We start from the raw sequence: 16,148 nt of genomic DNA, 5'->3' as shown, positions 1-16,148 counted from the left end.
AAAGACCTGAAGAAAAGCCACAAGAAGGCCCATCTATGTCCTGCCTGTTGGGTTTCACCTCTTTTACCTCTGAGAGCTGACATTTTTAAATGTTGGAATAGCCTTTTGTTTTTTTTTTTTTTGTTTTTGTTTTTTTAATTTAATAGCCTTTTATTTACAGGATATATGCATGGGTAACTTTACAGCATTAACAATTGCCAAACCTCTTGTTCCAATTTTTCACCTCTTACCCCCCCACCCCCTCCCCTAGATGGCAGGATGACCAGTAGATGTTAAATACATTAAAATATAAATTAGATACACAATAAGTATACGTGACCAAAACGTTATTTTGCTGTACAAAAAGAATCAGACTCTGAAATATTGTACAATTAGCTTGTGAAGGAAATCAAAAATGCAGGTGGGCATAAATATAGGGATTGGGAATTCAATGTAATGGTTTTAGTCATCTCCCAGAGTTCTTTCTCTAGCGTAGCTAGTTCAGTTCATTACTGCTCCATTGGAAATGATTTGGTTGATCTCGTTGCTGAGGATGGCCTGGTCCATCAGAACTGGTCATCATATAGTATTGTTGTTGAAGTATATAATGATCTCCTGGTCCTGCTCATTTCACTCAGCATCAGTTCGTGTAAGTCTCTCCAGGCCTTTCTGAAATCATCCTGTTGATCATTTCTTACAGAACAGTAATATACAAGGGACCTGTATGTGCACGAATGTTTGTGGAATAGCCTTTTGAAAAACAGCTTCATTACTCAGCCCCTATCACAGTTAGTTGCCCATCTCCCAGAAGTCACTTTCTCAACCCTAGAAAGGAGGAGGGTTCTCCATTTCAGTGACATTATAGCCTCCAGGATAACTTATTTGATACAGACATAGTTTCACCTTGTCAGGACCTTCCTTATTCCACTCCCTGCATGGAGTCCCCTGGATCTCAATGACCCTGATACTTCAGGGGGGTCCATATATTCTGAAGAAACATCTCAGTTCCCCCCAATTGGCATATCTCTTTTTATTTTGAACAAATCCTTCCCAGAGAGGTTTTAGTACACCATATAATGGAATTCTGGGGAGGTGCCCTACCTTCTAATGACATGAGGGAGGTGAAACTCTAGCTTCCTATGACTACCATGAATTTATACAGAAAAAAAGGATATTCTTGAAGGTAATCCTGGAGTCCTTAGAAAAAGATAAGAGATATACCTAGATCCTGAAGAAAAAAAAAGAGGGGAATCACTTCAGCAGAAGTCTCTAAAGGGAAAAAGATTTGCTATCATTTCCCTAATGGAATTTCTGGGGCCAGGGAATACTGAATAGGTATTTATAGAGGAAAAGTCTTGCTATATAAACTTAGATGTTAGATGCCTTATCTACTTTACTACAGATGACCCTGATTCATGAAAAATAATTTATAACTGTGCCCAACATAACATCATTTATACAGTAGTCCTGATGTCCCTGGTTCTTCTCTGACTTATTACCACCACCATGAATCAAGAGACCAAATGTAAATTGAAAAGTTGTAGTATCACCCACTATAGAGACTAGATAATTGAAATCTGACATTTGGTCCTTCCAAAGTGAGAAAAGAAAAGGCTAAGATTTCGATCTTTATTTTTCACTATATTTTTCTTTTTTTCTTTTTTCTTTTTCTTTATGATGATTTCTTCAAGTAGAAAGGCTATACTTTTTTTCTTTTTCCTTTTCTCTTATTTATGCCTATGCTAGGTTTGACAGTAAAAGTTAAACTAAATGGTGGCATTCTTAGGACTTCACCATGATGGGGTGGTATGTAATTGGTATTTATACATAACCCCCAACACGAGTTAGGCTTAATTTTTTTCCTAAAGGACAACAAAGACAAACTGGGGGCTTGATTAGTCTAGGACTAGACTTTACAGAAACTTCTTGATAGCCAAGAGGTAGAGATGAAGAGAGAGAATATTCTTTGAATGGAGAGCTGTTAGTAAAAACATACAATGTCTTCTTCAAAGAACAGCCTGGCCCCTAGTGTCACTGAATCCAAGAGTAAGGGCAGGTTATAAATTGTAAAAGACTGACAGAACATTACTTAATTATCATAAATGTATCCTCAAAGCCCAAAACTGTCAGTCAGTTATTTTTACCACTTATTAAAAAGTATAATTTTACGTTAGTTTATAAATCTTAGGCAAGAAGCAGTATGATATAGTGGATAAAGAGCTGACCTTGGAGTCAAGAAGACCTGGATAAAAGGTCTTCATATTTCTGGCACTCACTAGCTCTATGACTCTGAGTAAATTACTTATCCTTTCAGAGTTCCCAAGCTACTCTTTCTGAGACTAAGCTTCCAAACAATTGCTAACCTGAATTGGGAGAAAGGATTTTCTCACCATGAATTCCTTTAAAGCAATCAAATTATACAACCATACCAAAAACAACCTTTTCCCCCTGAGGAAATTGGGGTTAAGTGACTTGGCCAGGGTTATACAGCTAGGAAGTGTTAAGTATCTGAGATCAAATTTGAATTCAGGTCTCTGATTTCAAGGCTGGTGCTCTATCCACTACACCAACTAGCTGCCCCTAAAAACAATCTTAAAGTACTTTTAACTGTCTTCTCTTTTAGAACATATGCTAACGAGATCAACCAAATCATTTCTAATGGAGCAGTAATGAACTGAACTAGCTATACCCAGAAAAAGAACTCTGGGAGATGACTAAAAACCATTATATTGAATTCCCAATCCCTATATTTATGCACACCTGCATTTTTGATTTCCTTCACAAGCTAATTGTACAATAATTCAGAGTCTGATTCTTTTTGTACAGCAAAATAATGTTTTGGTCATGTATACTTATTGTGTATCTAAGTTATATTTTAATATATTTAACATCTACTGGTCATCCTGACATTTAGGGAGGGGGTGGGGGGGGTAAGAGGTGAAAAATTGGAACAAGAGGTTTGGCAATTGTTAATGCTGTAAAGTTACCCATGTATATATCCTGTAAATAAAAGGCTATTAAATAAAAAAAAAAAAAAGAACATATGCTAGCTCAGGAGAATCAGAGGAAAAACATTAATACCATATAATGTTAAATATGAAAAATGAAGTATTTTATGGGTAACAAGGGAAAAATAAGCAGAAGGCATATCAATTATCGTATTTTTACCCAATTCAATTGCAAATACTTATTTTGAACTTTGCATTTGAGTATTTAAGTCATTTATTTGACATTTCAATGCTTCAATGCTATCAGATTATGCAACAGGATACAATCTGCTAATAAAAAGACATTTCTGATATTAATTAATCACAGATCCAATACAAAAAAAAATTCACCTGGATGCATGATATTGCTAAAATTCAATAATTAGATCATCCACTTTTAATAAGTATTTTTAAAGCTTCTTACCTCCAAACTTCCAGAATGTGCTGCCCACTGTAAAGGGGTAAATTTATGGAGGACATCAACCTCATTAATGTTGATTCCACTCTCTACAATTTCTGCTAGCTGTTTCACATCACCAGCTTTCACTGCATCATGTATACTAACAAAGTGAATCTTCTTCCTAGAATCTGAAATATCATGAAGTTTAAAAGATTACAGAATATCACAGTTTACATAAAGTCCTTTTATCTACATTATCACAATCAAAATTGGATTAGAATGTGTAAGGGTTTAAAAAACCTCTAGGTACAAGGAATGTGGTTCAAGGCATGTGGAAGGACCTGAGGGATGAGAGGGACCAAGGCACAGGTGAGTTCTATGTGGAGGTGTGGCATAGCCCCAAGAGGCAGTGTCTGACTCCAGGTACCACGTCACTAAGGAAGTGCTTTCAAAGCCTAGAACACCTCCTTCCTTCTTCTCGAGCCAATCCCGTTATGACCTACCCATCCAGGTTCCTAGAGGACCTCCCTTCCCCAGATCCTGAGGGGGTATAAATATGTTCTATCTAAGAATAAAGCTCTCTTTTGCTTCACCTCTACCTCCTGGTCGCTCTGTTTTTGAGATCCAGGCTGGTAAGTTGGCCTAGCTGTGCCACCGATGGGAGGGCAGAGTAGCCCAAAGGGGATACTACAAATGATGCCCGAACAGGGACAATTTGGCTAGGACCTCACTGTGTAGCAGGCCTACAGGGTGGGAAGAAAGACAGACCTCTGTTCTAGTGAGTAGAAAGTTAGGGATGGGACAAACTATTGTAAAGGTCTCAGACCAGGAAGTATTGGGATAAGAAGTATATTGGGTCATTAAGAAAGTGGGGATAGAAATAGACATGAGGACCTCACAGAAATTTATAGATACTATACAATTATTCTTCCTGTGGGTACAATATAACAGCCTTGATTTAAACAGATGGGGAACAGTAGGACATCAGATGGCCTCTTATGAAAGAGAAAATCCCAGGGAAATCCCTGAACATCACCTGATATATACGAAGCACCACTGAGGGCACTAAATTAAACCCTCTCAAGGTGCATGTTGAAGTGCAGACAGAAAAGGAGAATTGCAAGAGTAGCAAAAAGGAAAAGGGAACTGAGTGGGCTCCTACCTTGGAGTATTCCATAATTAAGAAAAGGAGTGCCCAGGAGGCAAATACCAATATGATGGACATAAATTTAGAAGATGAGTCAGGAAGTGAGACAGGGAGTGATGAGGAGGAACAAAAGAAAGGGAGAGAAAGATAAAAGGAATAGCCCATGAATTCTTTCACCTTCCTGCAGCTGCTTTACAATGCCTTTATGGCCTTATCAAGGAACAAACCCGTAATACAGTAAAACATTGTGCTCATTGTGTGCCTTTTTCCCCCCACCACCTCCAGCTAGAGTTAACCCTTGTGAAAGTGCCCCTAATGAGCTATGGCAAATGAATGTTACCCATATGGGGTGAGTTGCTATACATGTTTCTATTGATACTTTCTCCAAATTTATGTGGGCCACAGCTTCCCCTAAAGAAACAACCCCAGCTGTGATTAAACTTCTATATCACTGTTTTTCTTCTCAAGGGGTCCCAGCATCCATAAAGACTGATAATGGGCCAGCTTTTACCTCTAAACACTTTGCAACCTTTCTCTCCACCTTTGGGATTATCCATGTTACTAGTACTCCCTACAATCCCACTGGCCAAGTCCTTGTAGAACATGCCCATCACACACTGAAAATATTCCTTATTAAACAAAAAGAGTAAATAAAGTAAAAGTACCCCCAATGACTAAACCAGTCAGATACAGACAAAGCTGTATTTACATGTAACTTTTTGTGTGTCAGTTGGGAAGGTGCATTATCTCCAGCCATAAGACATATGATAAATGCCTCTGATGAAAGAAAAGACACTCCTATTAGAAGAGCGCTTCAGGCTCCTGATAAGACTTATGGTAGCATTATGTGGAAAGATGAGGATGGGAAATGGCATGGCTCCACTCAAGTTCTTTTGAAGGGCCTGGTATTCTTAGGTGTTACAGATGCAGATGGTTCTTATGTGTTACAGATGCAGATGGAAAAGGGACATGGCTCCCACTTAATGGACCCAAACCATTTATGAAAAAAGAGAAGGACAAGGTGAGGAGACAGAGACACCTAAAGAAGAGATAGTGGGGAAGGAGGAGGATTCATAGGAATAAAAGGACTAAGACTGCTGATCTCAGGACATTAACATGTCTCCTCTCCATTCTGTGTCAAATAGCCCTGGCTCAGACAGACTCTGTACCTATGGTAGAACTAAAGCAGGAAGAACAGCAAGGTATAGAGAGATGGGTGTTAGTGTTAGTATTAGTGAATGGGGGCCAGAGACGACTCTTGACTTGGGATGAACCCTCCCCAGATTTACTTTTGCATGGTAATATTACCTCCCTGACTGATGAAGATCCTAATAAGCACCTACCCCTCAGAGAATCAAGAATTAAGACCTTAAAAGACTTTACATTTATTATCAGGGGTATTCTTGTATGTATGACAGACCAAGTACCTTCCTCAACAACAAAGAGACTTTGCTTACAAGTGGCATGGGCTCCTGGGGCATGGCATGAGCTCCTGGGGCATGGCACATCATGAATACTGACTGTGGATACGATGTTCAGCACCTCCTTTATACAAACTTGACTATGGGTGGGGTACTGTGGAAGGCATATGGTGATTACTCTGAACCCTCCCCCTTTTAGACTGCACCTTTGGACCTGTAACCCCTGGCCCCTCTTTCTCGGATTGCCATGGACCCATCCCACATACTCTTGGATAGCACAGGGCTATCTCCAAGACACCCGATATAATGATACACAGAGAATTCAGATACATTCCTGGTTGAAAAGATGACCCAATACTGCAATCACCCAAAGGCCACTTGAGATTCCAAAACCAGTAATGCAATATCAAAAGGTGTAACACCTAAGACTCTGGAAAGCTGTAGCAGCTTTGATTCTGGGAACACATGTGAATATCACATATGTAGATGTAATTTGAAACCATGCAAAGATCCAACTTTCCAGGCATTTAGATCCCTCTTTAGTCATAATGGGGCTAACTATACCAATGAACACCAGTCTAATATAGGTTGTGTTATCATGGTTTACTCCTTTGAAACTCAGGGTGTGACCCCACCAGGTTACAGATTCTTAATATGCAGTAATTCCAATTACAATGTTACCTTGAAAAACCCCGAATTAGGTGAACCTGTGTTCTGGGTAGATATACATAATTGCAGATAGTATAAGACCCCAAGGATATCCTCCAAATTCTACCTTATTTCTAATAGGTACGCAGCAGTTAACTCTCCTGAAGGTTCACTTCCCTGACCCTTAGTTTGCCACCATTGAGGATGCAGCATGGCACAGAAATAGTCAGGCTCTACCTATGAGACACAAAAGGGACTTGGGAGGGGTAGTAAGAGGGCTAGCTTTAGCTATGTTTATCTTTGAAGAATTTCAAAATCAAGAACTTTATGCACAAACTAACCTAGCTTTCCAAATTCAGGATCTAGCCCAAAAAATGGTCTAAGCCTTTCAAGTGCAGGCAAGATTAGATAATATGCTGGAAGAACAAATCCAATGTTTAGCAGAAATTACTCAACAACTGGATAATGAAGTCCTTTGGATAGAATTGAGAAATATCTCATGTGATGGAAGATACTCTCAAATATGTGTAACCTCTTTATCCTCTAATGAGATGTGCAATGCATCTCCTCTTCCCTTCTCACAGTACTGGTGCGATGCATCACAAACATTGGCTGAAATTCAAAGCACAAATTTCACTATGGAATTGCAATCTTTGTGACAACTTATCTATTTAACAACTAACTACACCAATCAATGGTCATAAAAACAGTCCTGAGATGTTATAGAATAACTGGCTGAATGGATCAAACACACCTCCTCACCATTTGCCCCCTTTTTTTATACATATTGGTGCTATGATAGCTTTTGCTTTCCTGCTATTATTTTGCTTACCAGTCATGATTAGCTGTTTTTTCTGCATACTTCCACAACCTATACACCAGGTTAAAAGTGAATACCTTGGGGTGGGGGGGGTAAGAGGTGAAAAATTGGAACAAGAGGTTTGGCAATTGTTAATGCTGTAAAGTTACCCATGTATATATCCTGTAAATAAAAGGCTATTAAATAAAAAAAAAAAAGAGAGAGAGAGAAACAAAACAAAACAAAAAAAAAAAGTGAGTACCTTAACCTCACAGGACATTCCTGAGGACCCCCTAGACAGGGGGTCTGCATTAAACAAAAAAAGGAAGATATGTGGGTTAAAAAAACCTCTAGGAGCAAGGAATATAGTTCAAGGCATATGGGAAGACCTGAGGGATGAGAGGGACCAAGACGCAGGCAAGCTCTACGTGAAGGTGGGGCATAGCCCCATCTCCCTCCTTAGTGTTCTCATAGCCTAGCACGCCTACCTCCCTCTTCTCTGATCAATCCCATTATGACCTGCCCATCCAGGTTCCTAGAGGACCTACCCTACCTCAGATCCTCAGGGGAATATAAATATGTGCTACCTAAGAATAAAATTCTCTTTCACTTAACCTCTACATCCTGGTTGGTCTGGATCCAGGTTGGTACCCAATGATTGGTAAGTTAGCCTAGTTGTGCCACCAACAGGTGGGCAGTTAAGAATAGCCCAAAGGGGACACTACAAGAATGCATCAATTTAAATGGTCAAAGGATATGAACAGACAATTTTCAGATGATGAAATTGAAACTATTTCTACTCATATGAAAGGGTGTTCCAAATCACTATTGATCAGAGAAATGAAAATTAAGACAATTCTGAGATACTACTACACATCTTTTGGCTAAGATGACAGAAAAAGATAATGATGAAAATTGGAGGGGATGCAGGAAAACTGGGACACTGGATGCAACACATTGTTGGTGGAGTTGTGAACAGATCCAACATTCTGAAGAACAATTTGGAACTATGCTCAAAAAGTTATCAAACTGTGCATATCCTTTGATCCTGCAGTACTACTACTGGGCTTATATCCCAAAGAGATCTCAAAGAAGGGAAAGGGACCTGTATGTGCCAAAATGTTTGTGGCAGCACTTTTTGTAGTGGCCAGAAACTGGAAACTGAGTGGATGCCCATCAGTTGGAGAATGGCTGAATATTATGGAATATTATTGTTCTGTAAGAAATGACCAGCAGGATTAATACAGAGTGGCTTGGAGAGACTTACATGAACTGATGCTGAATGAAATGAGCAGAATCAGGAGATCATTATACACTTCAACAACAATACTATATGAGAATGTATTCTGATGGAAGTGGATATCTTCAACAATGAGAAGATCCAATTCAGTTCCAATTGATCAATAATGGACAGAATCAGCTATACCCAGAGAAGGAACACTAGGAAATGAATGTGGACTACTTGCATTTTTGTTTTTCTTCCCAGGTTATTTTTACCTTCTGAATCTGATTTTTCTTGTGCAACAAGAGAACTGTATGAATCTGTACACATATTTATATTTAATATATATTTTAACATATTTAATATGTATGAGGCTGCCTGCCATCTAGGGGAGAGGGTGGAGGGAGGAAAGGGAAAAGTTGGTGAGTGCAAGAGAGAATGTTGAAAAATTACCCATGCATATAAAAAAATTAAATAGAATTAAAAAAAAAAAAAAGAATGCATCAAGAAAGAGGAAAAGAACTGCAAAAATTACATGGCTTTTAAATCACTGTTTACAAAAAGTTAACTTATTATAGGATAAGAATTACTGAAATACATTTCATTTTTTAGTCTGGATATGTGATTTCATCAGTGTAGGAACTCTATGGTACAGAAATTCCCTCTACTACTCAAATTGGCAACTATTCTGTCTTAGAGAATGGTCAGGGCAGAGCCAAAATAGTGGAGAATAGACAGGTCTTTGAGCTCTTCCTGGATTCCCTCAGATCAATACCAGATCAAGCTTTTGAACTGGTTTTGTAGTGACAGAATTCATAAATATTTGGAGTGCAACAAATTTCCAGCAGAAAATAGTTTGGAAGAACTTCAGAAAAGGTCTGTTTCAATCGGGCACAGGGGAAGTGGCCAGCGTAGGAATAGGGGGAGGTGGCCAGCACAGGCACAGCACAGGGACCCAGGTAGTTGTGGCATCCACACACTGTGGGAATCTACCAGGAAGCTCTTAGCAAAAATACAGTTACATTGGCTATTCTGTCCTGGTTCAGAAGCCAGTGGATCAGAACATTAACTGTGAGAAATCCAACACAAATACAAAAGGCAAATAGTGAACCCCTGAACCCTAGAATAATGAGGACTCAGCTATGCCCACCCAGCATGTGAAGGAAGCCAGCAGCACTAGCACCAGGGCAGCATGAAGCTGCTGCTGCCTGAAGATGAATAATCTTGGGACAATCTCCCCTCTGCTTTAAGAGCAGACCTCAATCTTTAAAAATGATCAAAAAAGAAAAAAAGGACTCTGATCATAGACAGCTTTTATGGAGATAGAGAAGAACAGATCTCAAACTCTGAGGGTACTAAAGGCAAATCGTCTCCAAATGAAGCCCCAAAGGGTGATATGAGTTGGTCTCCATCTCACAAAGCTCTCTTGGAAGAATTCAAAAAGAAAACTGCTCATAGCACAGAAAGGGGCCACATAGCTGGCAGGATTTCATTCCAAATTTTCCTAACTCTAAGGATGATTTTGTGTCTACTATGCTACACCATTTCCTACTATTTCATTAGTGATACCAAAAGTGCAAGTAGCTAGAATTTGATGTAAACATTTACAAATTTTCAGTTTTTTCTTTCAAAAAATATTGCTGCATCAAGGTGATACTGATATACATGTCCTAAGAAGGCAGGATCACTACTTAAAAGTCAGGAATGTTATATAAAGTATTCGTGTTTGGGGTAAGGGTTAGATTAGATAATCCTTTAAACCTATATGATTCTAATTACCCTGGCATGGGTTCTGTCAATAAAAAGTTATAATTATTAAAAATAAAAATAAAGACCTAAAAAAAAAAAAAGCTTATATGATTCTATAATGTTTATAGACTTTATATAGCTGACCTCATCTGATCCTCATAATTACTCTATGAGGTGATAAACACTACAAGAATTATTTTGCCATTTTACCAAAGAATAAACACTATACTACTCAAGATAGGGAAAAGGACTTGTCTAGGCTCCCAGAGCTTCCAAGTATGAGAAGAAGGCTTTGAACTTCTGGGTCCCTAACAGAACCTCTGGGTCTCTTTGATCTAGTGACAATGACTTCCTGACTATTCCATGAATAAGACACTCCATCTCTCAGTTCTGGATATTTTCTCTGGTTATTTCCCATGCCTATAATGCTGTTTATCTTCCCCTCCAACCAATGATCTTCCTGGCTTCCTTGACCAAGTCCAAACTAAAATGACATCTTGTACAGGAAAACTTCCTCAATTTCTCTTGATTCCAGTGCCTTCCCTCTGTTAATTATCTTTTATTTATCCCATATATAGACTTCTTTGTATATATTTGTTTGCATATTGCCTCCCCTATTAGATCATAAGTTCCCTGAGGGTAAGAATTGTCTTTTGCCTCTTTTTGTATCCCTAGTATTTAGCTGAATGAATTGCTCCTAACTCCAAGTTCTCAACTCTCCCAAGCAATTCTCTCTGAGAGTATGGAAGTACAAGAGTATAACATTAACCAAATCACAGTAATACAACTACCAATTAGTCATTCATATGTTCATATTGTGTCAAACAATATATCATACACCAACTATGTGATATAACATATTGCAAATTATTTCAAACTTCTTTGTGTATTAGATCAACTGAGTGTAAAGGTATCTAAATAGGAAAAGAATGATGAGAAGTCACTAAAAAGAAAATACTAAGAATGTCAACATAAGCAAAGGAAAAGACAACAGACATTTCTAAAAGTATTTAAGTCACCTTTCACTATACTAGATGCTGTCAGGTCCAGGAAAAAAAAAAATGTAATATGGTTACTGTCCTCAAAGAGCTTAAAATTTGGGGGACAAGACAAAGCTATACCATTAATTTGTTACTTGGCAAAGTTGACTTTGTTTATTTTATTTATGCCTGTGTCTTAGCTATAGGGTAACTATGGACCTTAGTGGGCAGAGTACTGGACCTAAAGTCAAAAAGACTAGTTTTTCTAAGTTCAAAAATAGCTTCAGACATTCATTAGCTATGTGACCCTGCACAGATCATTTGAACCATTTGCCTAAGTTTCTCATCTGTAAACTGTGCTGGAAACAGAAATGTCAAACCATCTAGAATCTTAATTCAAAAAAACTCTAAATGGGGTCATAAAGAATTGGGCATGACTGAATCAATTACACTCTAGGATCCTTGAGGATTCTGCATTTCTGGAATAAGGAAATGTTTATTTAATACTAATCCAATGTGCAGAAATCTAGTGAGAAAAGGCAAGAAGCTAGGATTGGGTGAAACTCATAGAAGTAATATTGTTGCAGGAGTCTGAAGCCCCAAGGTAACTAATCCAATTTCTACATGCACAAGGTTTGTCATCAGTCCCCTGAGGAAATGATCAGAGGGACAAGAGATGTGAATATTGGCATGAATCTATGATTATGTTGTGCTGCTCTACAGCCTGGACACTGCAATGGAATGGAGGAGCAGAGTAGTACCCCACACATCCCAGATTCAGTGGCTCAATTCATTCTCATTTCTAAGAATACCTTGTCAAGGGTAATTGATCATAATTAGTATGATGGAAAGAACATTCAACTGGGGAGCATGGAAATGAGGACTTTCAACCTGACTCCACTAAACTTGATAAAGGCACCAAATAAATGACTAACTTGGCTTCTGTAAGCCTCAGTTTTTTAGGCCTATAAATCTTCATAGAAAGGTGGGAATAGAGGCCTTAAAGGACAGACACAATTTAAACAAGTAACAGCAGGTCATATTATACAAGGTAAGCTTCTTGAAGGGAATATATCTTCGGTGGCCCTTGCTTTAATAGCAAAGTATTTCACACAAACGTATTTCAATAGTTTGTTAAGTGAATATGCCTACTCCATGACTTACAAACATGCTTCATCTTCCATCTTTTTCTTCCCCATTCCTTTCATCTTCTAGCTCTCAATAAGACCAGGATCCCTCCTGAAATGTCTCAATGGCTATCCTCTCCAGCACTGTTTCGTTCCCTCCGATAATACACATGGAATGTTCATTTCCTATTGCTTCTTCCAGGTTCTTCCTCTCTACTTTGGTAACCTTCTTCCTCAGAGGTTCATTCAATCCTTATTTACCACTACACTGAAATTCTGGAAAGACAACTCTCTAGTTTCAGTGTTTGGGTCACAATCTTTTCTCCTCCCCTCCTCCCAATTCTTGTCCTAATACTAGTAAAATTAAACTCTCTAATACCCAGGTCCACAATTTATTCATGACATGATCTACTACTCTACTCTTCCTCATCTATATACAGAGATAGCCATACCCTTGATCTTGCTATCACCCACAAATGTACTATTTCCGTGTTCATAAACGGTAAAATTTCCTCCTCTTAAAACAATCTGTCATTCCACCTCTCACTCTTCCTCTTAATCCCAACTGTTAATCAATCTCCGTAATGTCCAATCCTCCCAACTCTCATTTCTTTCTCAAGCTATCACTCCTAAATTAAACTCTTAGTTTCAATTTTATTGAAATGGAAATTCTTTGATTTTCAAAATTTCTAATTTAGAATCTAATTAAGGGTTTTTAATTTGTTCTTTTTCTAGCTTTTTAAAGCTGCATGCCCAATTTATTTTTCTTTTTTATTCACATAAGCATCTAGTGATATAAAATCAGCTGCTTTGGCTGAATCCCTTAAGTTCTGGTAAATTGTCTCATTACTGTTATTCATGAATTATTGTTTCTATAATTTGTTGTTTGACCCACTAATTCTTTAGAATTATTTAGTTTCCAACTAATTTTTTGGTTTTATTTTCCCATGGCCCTTTATTACATGTAATTTTTATTGATTCATGATCTAAAAAGAATTTATATCTGCCCTTTTGCATTTGGTTGTGAGGTTTTTATGCCTTAATACATGACCAATTTTTGTGTTGGTACCATGTACCTCTGAGAAAGTATATTCCTTTCTATCCCCATTCAATTTTTTTCCAAATGTCTATAATACCTAACTTTTCTAAAATTCTTACCTCCTTAATTTCTTTCTTGTTTATTTTATTCTAGTTCTGAGATGGTAAGATTCCCCCATTAATATAGTTTTGCTATTTATTTCTTCTTGCAATTCAACTTCTTTTCTAAGAATTTGGATGCTATGCCATGTTAGGACTGCTATTTCTTCATTGCCTATGGTACCTTAGCAAGATGTAGTTTCCTTCTCCTAATTAGATCTATTTTTACTTTTGCTTGATCAGGGATCAAGATCCTTATCCCTGCTTTTTTTTTTTTTTTTTAACTTCAGCTCAAGCATAAAAGATTCTGCTCCAGCCTTTTACCTTTACTCTGTATGTATCTTTCAGCTTCAACTGTGTTATTGTAAACAACATATTGTAGAATTCTGGCTTTTAATCTCATCTGCTATCTGCTTCTATTTTATGGGAGAATTCATCCCATTCACATTCACAGATTACTAATTCTGTATTTTCCTCCATCATATTTTCCCCCAAGTTATACTTTTCTCTCTCCTTTTACCCAATTTCCCCTGGGTATTTCCCAAAATACTCAGTATTTTGCTTCTGAACCCCACCTCCCTCAATTGTCTCTCTCTTTCAGCCACCCCCTTTCTTTATCATCTTCTACTTCTGCCCTCCCTTTTATTAGCCTCTCCCTTTGCTTTCCCTTTTCCCCTCTATTACACTAGGGTAAGATAAATTTCTATGCCAAACTAAGTATTTTTTATTCCTTTTGAGTAAAATCTGATAAGATTAAGGTTTAAACAATACTCATTTTCCCCTCCATTCCTTCTCTCAACCATAATAGGTCTTTTGTGCCTCTTCATGTGGCATAATTTATCTCATTCTATCTCTCCTTTCCTCTTCTCCCAGGACAATACCTTTTCCACCCCTAATTTCTTTTGTATGTCACATTAAAGTCAACTTTTAACTAGATCCTCTAAAAATATCCCTTCTAATTGTCCTGATGAATTAACAGTTCTTAAAAGTTACATATATATCTTTCTTCCCATACAAGGATGTATGATAACTTTTAAAATACATTTTTTTTCTTTTTTCCTTTTAGCTTTTCATGTTTTCTTGGATTTTGTATTTGGAGAACAAATTTTCTGTTCTTTCAGGTATGACCAAAAACCCCTAATTTACTGAATGTCATCTTTTCCCCTAAAAGATAATGTCTAATTTTACTGGAAAACTGATTCTTGGTTGTAGTTCAAGCTCCCTTGCCTTTCAGAATATCATATTCCAAGTCCTCCAATTCTTTAACATGGAAGCTGCTACATCTTGAATAATCTTGATTGTGATTCCTCAACATTTGTTTCTTTCTGGATGCTTGCAATATTTTCTCCTTAATCTGATAAGTCTGGAATTTAGTTATAATATTCCTCTAAGTTTTCACTTTGTAGTTTCTTTCAGGAGGTGATCAGTAATTTATTTTTATTTTTATTTATTTATTTATTTTTTGCTGAGGCAATTGGGGTTCAGTGACTTGCTCAGGGTCATACAGTTAGTGTTACTTGTCTAAGATCACATTTGAACTCAGATCCTCTTGACTTTAGGGCTGGTGCTCTATCCACTGTGCCAACTAGCTAATTAGTAATTCTTTCAATGAATATTTTACCCTCTGGTTCTAGGATATTAGGGTAGTTTTCTTGAAAACTTTGATTTCTTGAAAAATTTTGTCTAAGCTCTTTCAACATGACTTTCAGGTAGTTCAACAATTCTTAGATTTTCTTTCCTGGATCTGTTTTCTAGGTCAGCTGTTTTTCATGAAGTATTTTACACTATTTTCTTTCTTTTTTTTTTTTTTCATTTTTATTTTGTTTGACTTTTCTTGATTTCTCATCAAGTCATTCACTTCCATTTGTCCAATTCTAATTTTTAGTGAATTATTTTCTTCAGTTAGCTTTTTTTTTAACCTGTTGCATTTGGCCAATTATACTTTTAAAGGAACTGTTTTGTACAGTGGATTTTGTTTTCCTATTCTGCAAATTCTATTTTTTTAAAGAGTTGTTTTCGGTACTTTTTTTTCCCATTTCACCAAATGTATTTTTTAAGGAATTGTTTTCTTTAGTCAATAGCTGTGCTTCCTTTTCCAAACTTTCATAACTCTCCTGTAACACTCTCATTTCTTTTCCCTAATTTTCTTTGATTTCTTTTAAGATCCTTTCTGAACTCTTCCAAGACAGACTTTTGAACTGGGGACCAGTTCATATTCTCCTTTGAAATTTGACCAGAAGGCATTTTGCCTTTGCTGTGCTCTTCTGGGTTTGTGTTCTGGTCTTCCCTATCTCCACAGTAACTATGGTCACAGCTCTTTTTATTTTTTTCCTCATTTTTAAAGATTGAGGTCTGCTCTTAGGGCACAGAGGAGATTGTCCCAAGCTTCCTCTTGCAAGGCAGCAGGGGCTTCTCACTGAATGCACTAGGGCCAGTGCTGCAAATTGCCCTCCATTTTGAGTGGTTTAGTCAAGTCCCGCTTGCTATGTTGGGGTTCAAGGGCTCACAATTTGCCTTCTGTAGTTGCACTGGGGGTTTCACAGCTGGTCTGC

The 16,148-nt window shown here is 37.5% G+C and overlaps 1 protein-coding gene across 4 annotated transcripts in view; it reads right to left on the bottom strand.

Moving 5' to 3' along the window:
* Nucleotides 1–16,148, bottom strand: part of ANKRD42 (ankyrin repeat domain 42) — a 116,520-nt gene that overhangs the window by 96,869 nt on the left and 3,503 nt on the right. For all 4 annotated transcript variants that reach the window (XM_031961848.1, XM_031961849.1, XM_031961847.1 and 1 more), the window contains exon 2: nucleotides 3,391–3,554. In XM_031961848.1, the coding sequence (XP_031817708.1) occupies nucleotides 3,391–3,554 (164 nt within the window). The remainder of the gene's footprint in view (nucleotides 1–3,390; nucleotides 3,555–16,148) is intronic.

The sequence above is a fragment of the Sarcophilus harrisii genome, chromosome 3 (genome assembly GCF_902635505.1).
Source record: "Sarcophilus harrisii chromosome 3, mSarHar1.11, whole genome shotgun sequence".
NCBI classification, from domain to species: domain Eukaryota; kingdom Metazoa; phylum Chordata; class Mammalia; order Dasyuromorphia; family Dasyuridae; genus Sarcophilus; species Sarcophilus harrisii.
The sequence above is the reverse complement of the archived record's forward strand: the minus strand, read 5'-3'. Positions and strand labels throughout refer to the sequence as shown.